At 26.9% G+C, this 18,672-nt stretch overlaps 2 protein-coding genes across 6 annotated transcripts in view; both read left to right on the top strand.

Annotated features, from left to right (window-relative positions):
- The window catches only part of LOC147804095 (uncharacterized), a 41,306-nt gene that overhangs the window by 3,510 nt on the left and 19,124 nt on the right, over nucleotides 1–18,672 (top strand). Inside the window, exon 2 of one of the 3 annotated variants that reach the window (XM_087151923.1) lies at nucleotides 3,698–4,859. The exons of 1 other annotated variant lie outside the window; for it this stretch is intronic. In XM_087151923.1, coding sequence (XP_087008049.1) covers nucleotides 3,720–4,643 — 924 coding nt within the window. In that variant the 5' untranslated portion in view covers nucleotides 3,698–3,719 and the 3' untranslated portion in view covers nucleotides 4,644–4,859. Of the gene's footprint in view, nucleotides 1–3,697; nucleotides 4,860–15,587; nucleotides 15,845–18,672 lie in introns of those variants that run through there. One more of the 3 variants, XM_087151925.1, reaches the window with a different exon arrangement.
- LOC147804096 (uncharacterized) overlaps nucleotides 1–18,672 on the top strand; it is a 41,786-nt gene that overhangs the window by 18,322 nt on the left and 4,792 nt on the right. The gene's annotated exons all lie outside the window — the stretch shown is intronic.

Raw genomic sequence — 18,672 nt, 5'->3', positions numbered from 1 at the left:
GTACGTTTTTTCTGATACTTTTTATAACAACAGATTTCATGTTGCTATTAAATAACAGTCAGTCAATTTAATTGTCAATTTTTATCCATGCATTTAAGTTGTTACGTTGCAATGAAAAAGATAATATTTCTTTACTAAAAAGATACTAAATAAGCTATAATGGCCTCTTAGAATCATTAAGATCAAATTGATGAGAAATAATGGCCTTTAATTTTATTTTATTAGAATTATAGTAATGATTTAAGTTTTACAGAAATTCATAAATGGAATGTAAATAAGTCCCCGATAAGAGCTAATCAGAATTTATTTTACGTAACTGCATAGTATTACCAAATGTTATTTTTTCTTGAGATCGAAACAACGTTTTATGTCCAATTTAAATTAAAAATTAATAAAGACCTGAAGAATATGCGAAGAATTGAAGTATAAGACACGAATTAAAGATCAAAAAAATTTTGAATATCGCCCTTATCATTTTATAAATTATGAAGCCAGTGATTTTATACTAAATGTAACTGTAAAGATTACTGTTTATCAGATTTTTGTGCCTTAAAGTTTTACTGTGAAAATGGATTTTACGATAAAAAGCACTGACCCCTGAGTGCTGGTACATATTACCGTAAATTAAAATGGAGTTATTTACAGACTGATTCGCAGTGGAGGAGAAATGATGATGACATTTCCAGAAGAAGAAAAAATTCTAGTCCTTGGGCATTCAGATTAGAAATTATTTTTCTACGAACAAAATCGGTTCAACATTTTTTTTTTAAATTTATACAGTAATCTTTAATTTATCTGGTTAGAATTGAATTGCTTCCCGTAAGTTTTAAATAATTACATAGAGACTATTTAAGAAAATTAAACAACGATTACTGTGTATTTATAAATGATATAAATTTTAAAAAAATAGTTATTAATGTTTCACAATATTGTTATTAATGTGTATTATTTATGTATGTAATAGTCATTAATGCATTTGAAGTAAAAATTTTATTGCTTTTACATACTACGGAAGAGAAAAAAAGGAGTCTTTTTTTTTAAAAAAAAAAAATGTCGAAAAACAATTAGTAGCTGTAAATTGGACTGTTCAATAAAATAGTTGTATTCTGGGGCAATTAGAGAACAGCTGGAAATCGTTTTAAATTTGTGGCATGTCGAATACATTAAATTTTGCTTTCTCTTTGAATTTTCTTTAACCGCAATCTTCATCTTTCTGTGAGAGAAGAGGGTTTTAAAAAGAGGAGGAAAATTCAAATATATTATAAGACCAGCAAGATGTCGTTTTGAATTTATTTTTTATGAGGCAATAGATTGCAATTTTGGAATTATAAAGAATGTAATACACATGAATAATAAAGAAATATAAGTTTTGATAGTGCCTACTTTAGTGTCTAAAATACCTGCCTATACAAATTATATTTCATTTTCTATGTAGATTTTTACACTATATCAAATGAGACATAAACAAAAGAGATAAAGCTAATGGTTCAGAAGTTATTTAAAATTTTAACCTACCAAAACCAGCAATTTTGAATTGAGCACCATATTGAGCACTTTTTTAAAAAAAAATTAGCATCCAAAACAAAATATATTCCTAAAACTTATTAGTTCCAATTTTAGATTTTTAATTTACATAAATTATTATTTGAATGTTATTTAAGCACATTTATGTTGTATTTATAATTTATTTTACTTTAATTTTATTTGGTAGATAGGCGATCAAATACAACGGAAAAAAAAGCTGAAGGATTTTTTTTGAAAACTACTTGAATATATATATATATATATTTTTTTTTTTACCATAAATTGTTAGTTTTCTTGCAAAACAGTAAATTTGAGTTATGTATAGTTTACTATTTAATTTTATTTGTCAGAAAAGGACATTGAGAGGGAATAAATTGAGTTTTTAAAAAAAAATTTCAGTTTTTTTTTCTATACTCTTGCGGAGTGGAGAAAAAAAATTCTCTCGAAAAATGTTAAAAATTTCTTATATAATTTTCACTCTAAATAGTATATTGTGTTCATAATAATTTCACGATTCTTGGGTCAAACTTTTTTAATTTTAATGCAAATAATGATAACTCAGTTCTTTCCTTACTTTTAGAATTATTCTAACTAACAGAACTAGTCTCCCCTCTCAAATGCCTCATCCCTTAAAACCAAAATATTAAAGGGTATTTTTCGTTAAATATTTAGTGGCGTCAAAATTTATAATTTGACTCTTTAAAATGTCGATGCAAATATAAAATTTGCATAAACAAAAATTGAGCTAAAAAGTTTAAAAAAAGGAAGCATTGGAAAGTTCTATTCAGCAAGTTTAGCGTGAAATTTAAATTTTTTTACTAAAAATATCCAAAATATCATTGGTTGGAGTCAGAAAATAATAATTAGTTGACCTCTAATTTGAATTTTTTCAAGGACTTCCAAACTTAAATCATTGGACTAATAAATCAAGATATTTTTAAAAAAACGACTGAGATCTTTCTTTTTTTTAATTTTTACAAAATTCTTGAATGCGGAATTAATGATGAACGGTATTGTTATTTTGTAAAATAATTGTCACTCCTGGCCTATCCTTTATTGAATGTGAAATCGATAGCCAAATAAAATGTGTTGCATTCAGTATACCCATTCTTGTCTTTCTCTCATTTTCGTAATAGATTTTTGATATTTAATTATTTATTTATATTATTATTTATATTATTTATTTATATTGTTTATGCATTGTTTTGAGTCAAAAATCAAAAGAAGTATAGAAATAAAGGCAGATAGCTTCCTTGACACACAAAATGCAGAGTTTAACTAATTGATAGTGCTATTACTTTTCAATGAGTTAAACATTCATTCCAAATTTCCAACGAATAACTAACTCAAAGAGTATGCGTTGTTTTACCTATTAGAAACCCTGAGTGTTTTAATCGAGAGGTTAAGAACATTAATAACTCACTTTAAATATTACATAAATAAAACTTTTTATGTAATATCACTCTTATCGAACTCAAAAATTACGTCCTGAATTTGGAACGTACTGAAAAATGACCCTAAAAAATGGATCTGAATGACTCATCACCGTAGAGGAAAATTTAAATGTAATTATTAGAAAAGGGTAAATTTTGAGTTAACCATTTTAAATGTAACTACATTTTGGTTTCCAATTTTCTTTTTACTGTTAGATAAATGTTTCGTGCTCACTTTTTTTTTCCATAGCTATATAATAAATTTTGATTGTTTAGAAGAAAAAGACCATTTAATATTGAAGGAGAAATGCTTTAAGAATATTTTGATTTTAGGAATTAGGAAATCGCGACGGGGACTATTTTTGCTATTTAGAACAGATATAATATTCGTGAAAAAAACTCACGTTCCAAATAAATATATTTTTCTTTAAAACTTTCCTAAAACCACGACATAGTCCCCGTTTCTTAACTTCCTCTACAGTTTTAAGAAATTCAATTTTTTTTCAATGTTTACAACTGTTTGTTGATTAAAATATGCGAATGTATTATTTAAAACATATTCTCAATTTTTCAAATATTTCTGAAAGCATTTTATCCGGAATATATTCTAGATTTCAAAGTTTTTCTAAAAAAATTTTCTTAGGGAGTTCCTTGTTTCGTCAACCACAATTGTATTTATATTTTAAGTATTTTTAAATCAAAAAAAGCTAAATCCATTACATTTTTATTATTTTTTTCAGCCTTAACACAGAACTTCACATCATGATGAGTTGCGGACGTCCAAGTCGCTTTGAAATTCGGGATTCGAACCGTCGACCAAGGAATGAGATTTCCGAAATGGTGGAGACTACAAATACGAAACGAATCAAACCGAAGCGGAGAACCCGTGCACCCCGTACAATTGACAATTCATTCATCGAAGAAGAAATATCGCGGAACTCTGTCGCTAACTATGAGATAGGTATGAATTGTGCTATATGCTTAAATATCGAACTTGACTGGCCACATCTCTTGCCGTGTGGGCATTTTTTTCATAACGCGTGTGTATCCAAATGGTTAAAATACAGTGATACTTGCCCTGTATGTTTTCGAAAATTTGAAAACCATAGCAATCAAGTACCTAACTCTTATTCTGATGATGATGATATACATAGCACTCCTACGCCTAACATAATAGTTACAAATACACATATGCCTTCCACCCAAGTTGATGATACTTCAGAATCGGATTATTATGGGCCTGCAGTTAAAATTCATAGTGTACTCAAAGGACGAGTTAAAAAGCCAATTCATCGTAGAAGAAGAGTTCGCTCCCAGCGATCAATTGACCTGCAGGTTCTTGAAAAAGAAATATTGGACAGCGTTGTTCTGAATTACGAATTCAACATTGATTGCTCCATATGCTTGAATACCTTGAAGGAGTTGGATGAGAAACAATTGCCTTGTGGTCACTGTTTCCACGATAAGTGTATTCACAATTGGTTCTACTACAATGTTTCTTGTCCAGTGTGTGGGTTTACTCCAGTATCTGACATGCAGTCTTCTGATAAAGCCGAGTCCAGTGATCCTGATGTCTTAATTGATGGCGAATTCATATTAATTGACTGCACTGATTCTATTGCCATTTTTGAGGGGGATGTAATATACGACAATGTAGAGTTTGAGAGGCTCAATGGAAGTTGTTAAATGCAATTTCACTCATGACGATCACCTGCACGGGGTGAGATCCCCTTCGATTTTAGTACGATCTATTGTATTTTTAAAAAATTCTTTAGTATAATTTTTTATAAATTTTACATTCAATTTCTAACTTGTCAATCACTATGCAAATTTTTAGTTTTGTTGAGCATCATTTTTTATAGGATTGTAAATTGAGTCATATCTTTGTTAAAATAAATAAAATTTTGCATAAAACTTTACCATTTTGTCAATTTATGTATTTTGTCAATTTATGTACAGTGAATTATTATTAACAACATTGTGGTATTTTAAAGCAAAGAATGTCATTTTTTTTTACATGACATTTAAGATATAGTGGTAAGTAAAGCATTTTTTCCCTTGATAAATTTGAAAGATTTTAAATTGACGAAGGCATAAATTTAATCAGGATTTTATTAAAGGACTGAATGCAAAGCGAATCAAAAATAATAAATACAAACAATAACACTGAAAAAATATTCTAAAAAAAAATTGCAATCAGCGTTAGTTTAAATCAGTGAATATTTTAAAACTTTAAAAACAATTTTTTTTTCTTCATTTTTGAGTTAAATATTTTAGAGGTAACTATGTACCTGAAGCAAAATAATGAATGTGAAATAATCAATATATGTTTGTAAATGGAATCAAGTTCAAGATAGCATTAATTTCTAAGCTAGTTTTAGTACATCTTTAATAAATAAGTACAAATAAAATCCTGAAATTAAAAATCATAATAAAATCAAAACTCTCTTAAATTACAAGTCACTGCTTATTTCAAAGTTTTTTTGTTTACAAAACAACTTGTTTCAAGAACTTATTGAAGTGTCATATTCCAACTTTATATATGCATTTAAATTAACAAACCACAAGATAATCACATCTGGAATTACTGATTTTAAAATTTTAGATTTTATGATTTTTTTTAAACTTTAGATTTCACGTAAAGAATTACATAAAATCTAAAAAGTTTGATAAATCATTAATATTAGGACTTGAAACAAAAGGTAGTTTTAAAGTGCATTTCTAAATATAGTGTTTTTATTTTTAAAAAAATTGAACTCCTGAATTTTGGTAACTAGTGTAAGATGTCTTAATGAACTTTCATAATACATTATTTTCATATTTTTATAGATTTCAAATATTCTGTCTAGGATTTATTAACCTTTTAACTTTAAAAAAAAATTTAATTGTTGTTAATTCATCGTTAGATGATATCTTTTTTTTTTTTTTTTAAATCTGTTTTATTATAACAAAAAAAATTCATATCTAAATCACTAAAAATACATTACTGTTAAGAAAGAAAAAAAGATGGTAACAAAAGAAGAAATATGTATAGAGAAAGTAAGCAATTTTAGAAAAAAATCCTTCTTTAACACAGAAATTAAAAATATATGTATAATACATTATACAAAATATATGTTAATAAAAAGCAAAACTACTTTTTATATCTTAATCATATCTATGAAGCTAATTAGTATTCAATATTTTATGATTTCTTCAGAGCTTAATTAAGTTTTAGAAATTGCTCTCCGTGTTGCACTGCAAAGCATAATTTGAAATGCATTTTTTTTTTCATAATAAATAAAATAAAAATTTGAAGAAGGAAGTTCTGAGTGTAAAATACTTTAAAAAGTAATTCAATTTGCAAATTGTTTATTTATTAATCTATTTAAGATATTTACTTGTAATATTTATTTATAATTCTTTCTTAATGCTTTTTCAACTACTATTATGAGTTTATTTCTACTATTATTCTCAATTTAAGGCTTAAAACTAAAAGTGGCCTTCTTTTCTTATACAATGTAATTCTGTTTCATTACATGATTACTTACTTTAACGAAAGACATGCTGAAAACGGTGGTAACTTAAAATCTTTATGCAATTATTAATCAATAAATAAGTTATATTTATTTTCATAACAAGTTCTAACTAACTAACTCAGTGGCGCGACAGCCCATTAAGAGGGCCAAGGCCGACTGTGCCCATCTCAGTTTTCTTGACCTTGGGCTCTGGGGTGCAGGAGCATATGTTCCGGTCAGGTGGTCAGCCGAACGCGGAACCCCCAGTGTTAGTTCCCAAGCATGCTTGGTACTCATTTTATCGACCCACTGAAGGGATGAAAGGCTGAGTCGGCCTTTCCCGGCCCAAGGATCGAACCAAGGACCTGTGGCACGACAGCGCGAAGCGCTACCGCTCAGCCACCGGGCGACCAATTCAACCAATTAAAATTTAAAGTTCAACCAAGTTCAACCAATTAAAATTTACAATTAATTTGCAATAAAATTTTCAAAGCTGTTATTATGAATTAACTTTGCACAACGTTACTAAACATCTGTTTGGGCAGTAACATTTATGTAATTTTATAGAAAACAAAAGTTAAAACAATTTAAATTTTAAATAATTTAAGATTTTTTTAGACATCTAGACTAGACATCTTTACAGAAAAGAAATGAATTTAGTCTTCCTTTTGGAGGTCCAAGAAGGAGAAATGTTTTACCCAGCCCACCCGAGCTCGGGACATTTGGGATTAGCCAGAGCCTGAGACTTGGATAAGAAACATATTTTTCAGACACGTTACTCGGTATTTGACGTCTAAACAGGAAAATTAACTAATAAAACCCTTTTTATCATTAACTTGTAAAACAAATTGTTACGATTAAAATCTTGAATTAAATGTGAAAGAGAAATACCATAGAATTGCTAACAGCAAACAATTTTTTTTTACAATTGGCTGAAAGATATCCAATCAGAAACCCCCTTTAAAAACCATTAAGATTAAGAATTATTATTTTTATTTCGCTTTGTTTAATTTACTGCATTACTATATAATAATATCTTAGTAAAGTTGTGAAAAATTTTTAGTAGAAAATAGAAAAAAATTATACATATACACACACACACACACATATATATATATATATATATATATATATATATATATATATATATATATATATATATATATATATATATATATATATATATATATATATATATATATATATATATATATATATATATATATATATATATATATATATATATATATATATATATATATATATATATATATATATATATATATATATATATATATATATATATATAAATTAAAATTTACTAAATTTTAAGCAAAACTAACCGTTACTAAACAGTAGTAATTGTTAATAATGGTAGTAGTTCAGTACCTCCAACTGAATCTAAAAAAAAAATTTATATATATTTTTTATACAATTCTGAAAAATAAATAAAAACTGCATATTTTTCCCCGCTTTTAGGACAGAACCAATAACATACTTTCTCTTTTCATGTAAAAATAAAATTGCTTAAATAATTTTCGAGTGTCTTGAGATTTTGCATTTTTTGATGCAAGGTAATTCTACAAAGGTATGCGGCTAAAAATTCTAAAAAAAATATAAGATTGAAATTTTTAAATTATATGAAGCTAAAATCTACGAATGTATAAAACGTCTTGTATGAGAGTATTAATTTTTGATCACGATTTTACTAATTCTATGCTATTTGCATTTATTATTATTTTAATTTTTTAGGCTTAATAGCTAAACAAAACGAATTTTTATGTTCTGTTTTATTCTTTTAAAAAAAGGAACCAGCACCAGGTAGGGATGTAATTTTTTTCAAACACAGACAATTTTCATAAAAAAGTGTTCAAAAGTCTTTTGAAACAAAACTCATCAGGGAGAAAACATGGATTCTTCGGATTTTTCAAGATAATTTAGTTTTGTAGTCACTTAGTTTCGACCTTCACACTTGTTTAAGAAAAACATGCGAGCAATTTTTTATAACATTTCTAAAAAAAAATCGTACAAAAAATTCTTGTTAAGACGCAGGGAGATACAAAACATAAATAAAAGATCCATAGAAATAAAATAAATTGAATTTCTGAGAAGTTTCTGGAGAATACAAAACTTAAAAAATAGATTAACATTAGAAATGGAATTTCTGTAAAGATCCGGGAAAACACAAAACGCAAAAATAAATCAACTGAGAAGTATTAAATAAAATTGCTGTAAGAGCACGGGAAAATGCAAAACGCAAAAATAGATCACTGGAGAAATAAGAAGTGTAATTTGTGTAATGAATTTTTTTTTTCTTAACGAAACAAAACTGCGGAAAAATATTTAACAAAACAGGAAAGTTTCAGGCACACCTGCTGCCGGTACAGTTTTTTCAAAAAAAAATTTTTCGTACTCATGAAAAATGAACTATTACAATTTGACCCCATGATCATGAAATTTAGATTATATCTGTAGAAGGCATTAATAAATGGAGCATCAGAACTAATTTTAATCTAATACATTACATACCAAAACGACTTACTGAGATCGAATTCGAGATTTTTTCTGTATAAGTATCTTTTCCGCGAGGGTGGCAATTGCACGTGGAAAACAACTTGAATGAAGGATTAGGGCAAACCTGATTTTGCAAATCGCTTTGATCGGACAGTTTTTACACCTACCTTTAGGCACACTACAAATAAATAAATAAATGATATTATTCAATAATAATTATTATTATTGAATAAATGATATTATTCAATAATAATAATAAATAAATAAAGAAATTACTAAATGACATTTTTAATAGTTCAAAGAAATTACCTTAAATACGCCAATTGTTTACGCCAATTGTTACCTTAAATACGCCATTTTCAAATTTCGGATTCTGTCTCGCAAAATTAGCATGCTGTATGGTGTAAATATTTGTATATCTTGCTATTCAAAATTTGTTTGACCATAAATTTAAATATCAAGACAGACAAATAAATAAATACAAATTTTTTTTCTTCATGGAATTATCATTGCATATACAAGTTTTGGACTTGAAAAATAATCTCTTAACTTGGTTCATTAGTTCCGTCTGCATGAGGAAATGCGCGAAAGTGAATTTATTATAACAAAGTCCAAATTTTGACCTCCTGATTAAACTATTGCGACTATAATTACTGGATTATGAGTACCCCACATAATTAGAAGAACAAGTTACATATTTTTTCCTGAGAAGAGGAGTTTTTGAAAAGAAGTCTAAAGGAAGACACAGTGCATTTATCTGCGCTCTACATTAAGATAGTTTACAGTTTACAGTTGTTTTAAACAAAAAAGTTCTTTTTTACTTTACTTTTTGTGATAATAAATTAGTGCAATGTAGTAGAAATTCTATTATTAGTGTACAAATTTGAATTATATTCGCAAAGCACAAAAATGTTTAAAGAATTTATTCCATTTAAAGCTAAATATGAATTTCTTACATTTAATGCAAACCGAAAATAAATTAAGCAGGGGAAGACTCTTTTTCTTTCATTCATACGAGTAATTTATCCTATCAAATTTGAATGTACTGATTTCAAATCTGAAATTAGTTTTGCACCGAAAGCTACAAATTGTTTTCGAAACGATATTTTTAGTTAATTCTTGACTGAATTTGCCTTTAATTTTTAAGGACCATTTAACTGAATAAGCTTCACAGCTTGCTCAAAAAATTGCAAAGATAAGAATTTCGGTGAAACGCCCCCCCCCTCCCAACTCCCACGAAATTTGGTTCACAGGTGTTGGCGTGGGTGGGACTATTTCCTCCCGGGAGGCCGAAAATCTAAGCAATTACTAATGGTTCATTTCTTAGGACCTAACAAAAGGTGTGGACAAAGCTGTCCATTTAAATAAATTATTGTCAAGTTTGATGGTTGACCCCTTTTTTCTTTTATTTATTGACAATAGTCATGCATCACTTGATTTCAAAATGAACTCTATTCCTCTGTAAGGCACGCATTTTCATTCACTTTCTTTTAAAGAAGATTTCACAATGTTTATTGTTATAACAATAAACATTGTGAAAGATTTAAAGGTAATGGAGAGATGATGAATGCAGTTTTTCATATATTTTTTCTGCTTCTATTATTCATTATTTGTTTTCATTCAACTTCAAGAAATATTGCCGAGTTTCCAAGAATGATTCAATGTCAAATAACTATAATCATTCAGTTCTTGTTTTTTGGGTGGTCCCTTGCAGAAACTGCCACTATTTTTCACTTTGCGAGAAATTTTTCTCTATGTCCTCAAATACTTGTGCTCGTTTAATTGAAACAACAATTAAGAATTCAATTAGTGACTAATTTGAGATAAAAATAACTTTTGTTAATGAGAGAAAGTTTCAGATTTCTCAAAAAATTAAGTAAATATTTACATACATTGTGTTGTAGAAAGCATTTATGATTTCAATGATATTTTTCAAGAAAACGTATGATCAATGTTTTTATCTTTACTTCTTTTAAAATTTGTTCGAGCGAGTTTTATGGCGGATTTATTTAAATCAGTCAAATCTTTTTGGCTTTAGATTTAAAAAAAATATTTTAGCTGAAATGTTATGGCGAATTAAGATCTCAATATGCTTTTAAGCTTAAAAATATTTAATTAATTTGGCAATTTTCTTTTTAAGAAATTATTCTTAAATGAGTTTTGCAATTCTCTTGTAACAAAGTTATTCTTAAATTAAATTCGCAATTTTCCCTTGGCGAAATTTTTCTTAAATGAAGCTTTTAATTTTTTTGTTGCGAAATTATTCTTGAGTTGAGATTGCTATTGTCTTGCTTTGAAATTGTTCAAGAATTAAATTTGATTACCAAAAGATGATGAAAACCAATTTCTTAAAACCATTTTCTTCAAGATTTTATCTGTTGTTTAGGTCAATTTTTATATCTATTAATTTTTTCTCACTATATAACTTTAAAATCGAATATTCTGAGTCATTACCTAAAATGAAAGCGATGATGATTTTTAGAATGTGGAAAAATAATTAAAAATTCAACCTTAAAAATAAATTGCTTTAATAATATGTAGGATTTCCAGAAAAAGAGAGAAGAGGCACTTACGATTTTTCAAAATCCATTTATCATAAATGTAACGTGAATTTATAAATTTTAAATTAACTTACAAACAGGTTGAAATCTTGACTTTGAAAACTGAACAACTTTCTGAAAAACTTTAGAACTCAAATTTTAATTTTTGCTCTGTGTTGGATTGCAATACAAATTTCAATTGTTTAATGACGCCTACCACCAGAAATTATCTTAAAATATGATTTAACATCAATGGAATTTTCGAAACTTTAAGTCTACAAAGAGTGCTCTAATCTTAATTAGTGATTTATGAATAATGATGATGCAAGTTGCGTATGTATTTTAAACAATGCAAGAAAAACTTTTCGCTCCGAAATTTTAACCAATTTTGATTCAACGTAAATAAACTTCTTTTGAAAGATATCATCAATTTCTTTGCTTTAAGAGTGACAGTGATAGTCTTAGCATTTTTAATTTTTTTTATTATTGATTCATTGATTGTAGTTATAATATTTCTTTTTCTAAAAATTCTTAAATAAATATTTTTTGCTCATAGATACTGAATGGAAAGTTTTTTTGCTCCGAATGCACGCGTTTCACCATTACTTCACGATAACTTCTTTCTTTCAAAATTTGGAAACATAAATTTCTCTAAAGTAAGAACAGTTTATATCAATTTTCGAATTCAAGAAACAAATTTTATATAAATTATTTATTAAAAAGAAAAAGAGAGTTTTTAATTATCTCAAACTGCGTACTTTTTGGCCCTCTGAAACAAGACACATTTTATTTAAAAAGAAATTCCATTTAAGGACACTATACCTCGGTAGAAACTTTTCATCTCGAATTCTGTTTCACCTCCATAACCAATTTAGAATTTGAAGTATAGAAAAAGTGAGTTCAGGTGAACCTAGAACAAGCCACGAGATTTTAATCTCTGAAAAAAGATTCTCAAAATATCGAAATGCAAACAAATAATTGGAAGAGGACTTTCCGATTGCGTCATCCTAAGTTCTCATAATTTGTTTTAATTTTGATATCTGGAAAATATATTTTCAGTGTTAGAAACTTCATTGTTTACTTTAAGTTTGTCTGAACTTATATATTCCAGATTTTAAATTCTAGATTAGTCATGGAGATGAAAGATGAAAATTTTCTTTACTGATATCTTCTTTGGTATAGCGTCCATTTAAGATTTCCGGGTAAGGAACCGGAAGAAAAATAACTGGTAAAACAGGTAATGTTCTGTCTGAATATACGAAATCCGATCAGTATTTTGATGTTCTTTCATTTTTCTTGCTTAATTTTAATGAAAAACTATGCAAAAAATAAATTATATCGTTTTTGATTTAGGGAATTTGTTAGATTAATAGTAGTATTTTTTTATTCCAAAGTTTTACTGACTTTATAATTTTGAGAAAAAAAAGATTTCAAAACAATTTTGAACATCACGTTTTGTCTCTGTTTACATTGATAAGGTCTAAACCTTGTGTTATATATATTACGAAATGTACTACGGAAGTCTCTAGTTTATATGTGAAAATAAAATAAACACGGTGAAAGAAAAAAGAATCAGTTTCAAACTATATTGATGACACAATTTATTTTGTTATTTATATTCTTACACTGTAAACAGCTTGTATGCATGGTATGCATTGTAAAAAATTGAAAATCCAATTACGGTAAAGAGTAACGACATTCTGAGTGCATTATCTGTAAATTCCATTTTATCATAAGACCTAATCCACAGTAATACTTTATACCAAAATTTTTACATTAATATTTATTAAATTACAGTAAATACTACAGCAAAAATTACAGTAAATCAGACTTCTTATGCCTCAAAAAATTTTCCGGTAAAAATGGATTTTACGGTAAAAAGTGAGTGTCAGTACTTTTTAGCTCAATTTGATCCGGAATGTTTTACCGTGTACACCATGGGAAATATTTTAGCAAATTTTCTTTAAATTTAGTAAGGTGACCATCAGAACGTTTAAAATTTTCTTTTAAATCTAGGTGATATGATACGTAAAACTTCTAACGATTTTAGTTTGTAGGATTTTTTTGTGATGTAGAACTTCGAAGTTCCTGCTTAAGCAAGTTCTCTAAAATTCTAGTTTAAGTATATTTTATTCTCGTTACCATTCTGTTTCCTATTTCTGAAAAATAAAGCTAACACTTTCCAATAATTGCGTTTTTATTTTATTTTTCAAGAAATAAATTTTTTTTATATTGCCAATTTACTTTTTAAATCATTGAAAATCTTCAAATTAAAAGTGTATGAAAGTCTTTAGAAATGATTCGCTGTTTTTAAAAAAACTCTTGATTATTGGAAAGAGGTCGAGCCTAACTTAATTGAGCTCTTACTTTTACTTAATCTTCGCATTTATTGTTTTTATTGTTTGTGTTTAATAGGTTAATATTTTCTTCTCAGTTAGATTTAGTTACATAACAGGAAGTATCATTGTGAAAGAAGTTTTCTCAAAATTGCACAAAAATTTCTCGAAATAGCTCTGAAACAAATAATTGAAACAGCTTGTACTCATTTATGAGCAAATTTCATAGTCTCAAAAGAGATGTTTTTGTAAAATGCTCGCTGGCTACTGGTAGGATTCGAACTTCAGGAGCGAAGTAGGATGCTTCAACCACCATAGTTGGTGACTCAAGACCCGGGAGAGTTAGAAAGCTTTATATATTAACCACCGTTATGACACATCATGTCGCTTTAATTTACAATTTCAATTAATTGTACAAGAGTTCGCAATATGGAAAATATCATTCCAATAGCCTAGTCAGGAGATTAGAAATTTTCACTTTACTCTTTCCTAATTTCGCTTTGCCTTAAAAATATTTAAACGAATGGAATATATGTCAGATTTTGTCGTTGCGGAGGTCACTATTATAAAGTTTTCTAACTCTTCTTAGACTAGGGTGTACAATTAAGGTGGTCTGATAATACTACTGCGATCCAGATTCTCTTTGGTTTGACTACTGGCGGCAGACAACGAGCATCTCTCTCATACATCTCTCCCTTTTCATCGCTTTTAAATTTCATTAAACATGTCAATTGAATAAAATAAGTTGGTTAAATTATAATACCTATAGAAATTGAAGCTAAAAATTTTTCTTGAAAATAGTACTTAAAATTAAAATTTGAAGTTTTTTGTAATGAATACTAAAGTTTGAGCAACTTTTGAGTCAAAATTCTGACAAGGGCCCTGGCAAGTAAAATTTCTCAATCTTTATTTCTTGGAAAAAAATATTAAACTATTTTAATTCATTTAATAGTGCTTACTCGAAACAGGGAAAAATGTAATATATTTTAAAAATTTATTTTTCCTGATAAACTCGATGATAATTATTAACTGACTCGGCAATATCTTTCAATAAATTTTCTATGCCATCTATATAGCTTTGTATGGTAGATTTACGTTAATATTTCAATTAAAATATTATCGCTAATTATGATAACTTGATCAGCACCTTTTTTTATACATTTTATTTCAGAACAAAATTTTAATAATCAAATATTATTTTTCCTGAACTTCAAATTAAAACTAGCTGTCAAATGAAAACTAAATAATGAACTAAATTATCGTTAAAAAAAGTATGTTCTGTTGTAAAATGATATATTCAACCTAGAGCTTGTTGTTTTAAGTTTTTAACAAAATGCTTAGTAAATAAGTTTTAAAATAATGTACACTCTTTACTAAATCTAACTGAGCATAACTTGGAAATGCCTAATTATTTATCTTTGTGATAGAAACATTTTAACTACAAGAAATTAATTATTTATATAGTTGATCCAAATAGTTTCAGTTATGCTTGTAAAAACAAGAAATAATTAAAATTGGCAATCAAGAATACAGTGTAACGTTACATATTAAAGCCCGTGATAACTCACTAATGAGATAAGATTTAACATGATTTCATCTCCAGTTCTAGTAGAACTCTTTTGTCATTGTACATTGATAACTTATTCATATGTTGCAGACATAAGGTTCATTATTTGGAAGGGGTTAACATTGTATATAGGGGGGAGGAAGGGTGAAGCCTACCTCTATACTTTTGGAGACAGGTGTGAACCTGATTGGTTAAACATTCCAATAGATAAGAGCTATTGTATGACTAATTGATATTCTTGAATATTTGTTATACATCTCAAAAAAAGGATTGACCTTTTAGTTTTAGAACTTTGTCTGAGAATCATCTCGTGGTGAAGAAATATTTGTTGTAGAAAATTGTGAGCCGTGAATTTGAATTGCGGAAGAATACGAATTACATATTACAGGACGCTATAGGGATACTTGACGTCTTCTACCTCTGTGTTTGAAAGGTAAGCACATTTAAATGATATTTTTTTTGAACTATTAATCTTCTTTTTTCATCTGTTAACATGAGAATTTCAGATAAATTCTAATCAATCTGGTTTATTTCTATATGTATTTAGCCTTATTTATATAAAAATAGTTTTTTTTCATAAAATAGATAATATATATCTAAATTATATTTTAAATGCGATTTAGAATTTCACGAAAAGTTCATTTTTAGCATTTTCAGTTATTTGCCACTTTTATTTAAAATGTCAGGAGATTTTGAAACATAGGTTTCGTTAATTATTTTCTTAAAATTTAATTTTTATAAATTTTATTGATTTATTTTTTAGCTTTAGCAATTTCTTTTAGTTACTGTTACATGATGTTAGTAAATTTAGATATTTTTCTCAGTTTTGGTATATTTTATTTGAAGTGAATTTGTTTATTTACTGATTTTTATCTATTTCTTAAATTCTAAAACATTGCTAGTTAAGGTATTTTTCAAAATATAATTGTTTGTAGGTATTCCTTCTTTTAGAAATTGATTCGTAATCAAAAACTAATGTACAGTTTATAAATTTAATAATTTAGTCGTTCTCTGGTAATTAAAACGCTAATATTTGAATGAGATTAGCTACATAATTTAAACTTAACGTTGCAGTGCACATTTATTGTTATTTTTCTTGTGTGTACTTCATTGTTGATGATAAGGTTCATTTCTCAAAAAAAAAAGCGAATTTTTAGGCAATTGTGATAGTTTTTAAAAACTATTTGCTTTGTAAAATACATTTTTCTTGCAAAATATGGAGGTGTTTTTAAATTTATTTTGTCTCGCTGAATTTCCAATGTTAATATAAGTACTAATTTTTTAATATGAATACAAATTTTTATTACATTGCTTTGAATAAGGTTTGAACCATATAAATTATGAGGCTATTTTATTAATCTGACATATGCAAATAGAAAGCTATATTAAGAGTTTTTCATTATAAATATCAATCAATATGTAAAATCGCTGAAGAATATTTTTTAAGGACAATGAAGCTTACTATAGTGATAATCTGACATTTTGTTATAAAACTATTCTATTTATATTAAAAATACATCTTTGTGTAAATTGCGGAAATTATACACTGCGAGAATAAGTGTATTTAAAGCTACAAGAATATGGTAATATTTGTTCGTGTTTTGGGATCTATAGAAACACCAAGAAACATCGGTAATTTCTGCCGAGGAGCTTTAGTAATAATTTTGCTGTTAATCTATCTTGAAATTAAATATTTGGTCTGTTCCATAATATATTAGAAATACATATAGGTGTAATTTGATTATTGATTTGCACCAAGATTTATTTCAAAACCGAATAGTCTGTGCAAGTGTTATAAAGCGATGGGGCTCTCTAAAGTTAATGTTAGTATTCCGGCTCATCAATTTTTAGTATATCTAGATTAGAAATGAATGTTATGCATTGTTTAAAGTTACTACTTTCTTTAGAATATACAAAAGGAAAAAAATTAAAATGGTATTCAGATATTAATATTTTATTTAATTCTCTCCATTTGTATTATATTTACCATTTTTGTTAGGTTCAAATATGTTAATCATTCTTAATTAGTTTAAAATTACTTTTAATATCATTGAGAATTTGAAACTTAAAATTTATGAAGTGGGTACTTTAGTTCAAATTTCAGTTCATTGTTATAAAGTTTTTAGTTTAAATTTATATAGAGATAAAATCCAAAATCCGTTAAATTCCAAAACTTAATTGATTATTTTATTGATTTGACTTTAACATAATTTTTTTTTCACCACTGTTACAGAATGTTAGTAAATTCCAATATTTTGTTCAGATTTGGTACATTTTGCTTGATGCGAATTTTTTAATTTTCTTATTTTTATTTACTTCCTACATTTTAAAACAATTCCTGTTAAGGAATTTTTTAAGACATCATTGCTTGTAAGAGTTCCCTCTTTTAGATTTTGATTTGAAATTAAAGCTAATAAATAGTTTATAAATTTGATAATTTAGTCGTACCCTGGTTAATCGAAAAAAAGCTAACATTGCAATGAAATTAGCAAAATTACTTTAAACTTAACGTTACGGTGCACATTTATTGTTATTTTTCGTTTGTGTGCTTCTTATTGATGATAGGGTTTATTTCAATATTTAAGGTTTTTATTAAGGTTTTATGTTTCAATATTAAGGTGAATATTTAAGGTTTTTTGTTTCAATACATCATCAATTAACACTGCTTTTTGCTGTTATTTTCTTCTTTAGAGATATTTATAAAAATACAAATTTTTATTACATTGCTTTGAATAAGGCTTCCACCATTTAAATTATGAGGCTATTTTATTAATCTGAAATAAACATGTAGAAAGCTATACTAAGAGTTTTTACTTATAACAATTAAATTGGACAAAAATAAAAGGGTATTATTAATTACGCTCAAATAAAAAAGTTTGTCTGGAGTAAGTCAATAAATGAATATTTTTTTATTGCTGTAAAATAGTTAATTTCATTAATAATAAAGAAATATATGAAATTATAATTATTATATACAATGTTAAGGAACATTAGAAAAAATTCTAGTTTTTACATAAATTAAAAAAGATAGTATTCAAAGTAGATCATTTTACAGATAATTTTATTATAAATTTTTACATAATTTAGAATAGCATGCGACAAATATAGATCAAAACTGGTAAAGATGAGAAAAAAATTGCAGCGTATTTTGCCTTTTAATGGGGTGATATGATCAAATAAGCTTTTGAAAGCTATAAAGTGTTTATGAAGCGTTCCTTTTTCACACTTGGCAATTGTGATAACTTTACTTGTAAGTGGATA

Source organism: Parasteatoda tepidariorum, chromosome 9 (assembly GCF_982258835.1).
Source record: "Parasteatoda tepidariorum strain Cologne lab strain chromosome 9, Ptep-v5.0, whole genome shotgun sequence".
Classification (NCBI taxonomy): domain Eukaryota; kingdom Metazoa; phylum Arthropoda; class Arachnida; order Araneae; family Theridiidae; genus Parasteatoda; species Parasteatoda tepidariorum.
This window is presented reverse-complemented; position numbering and strand designations above follow the sequence as displayed.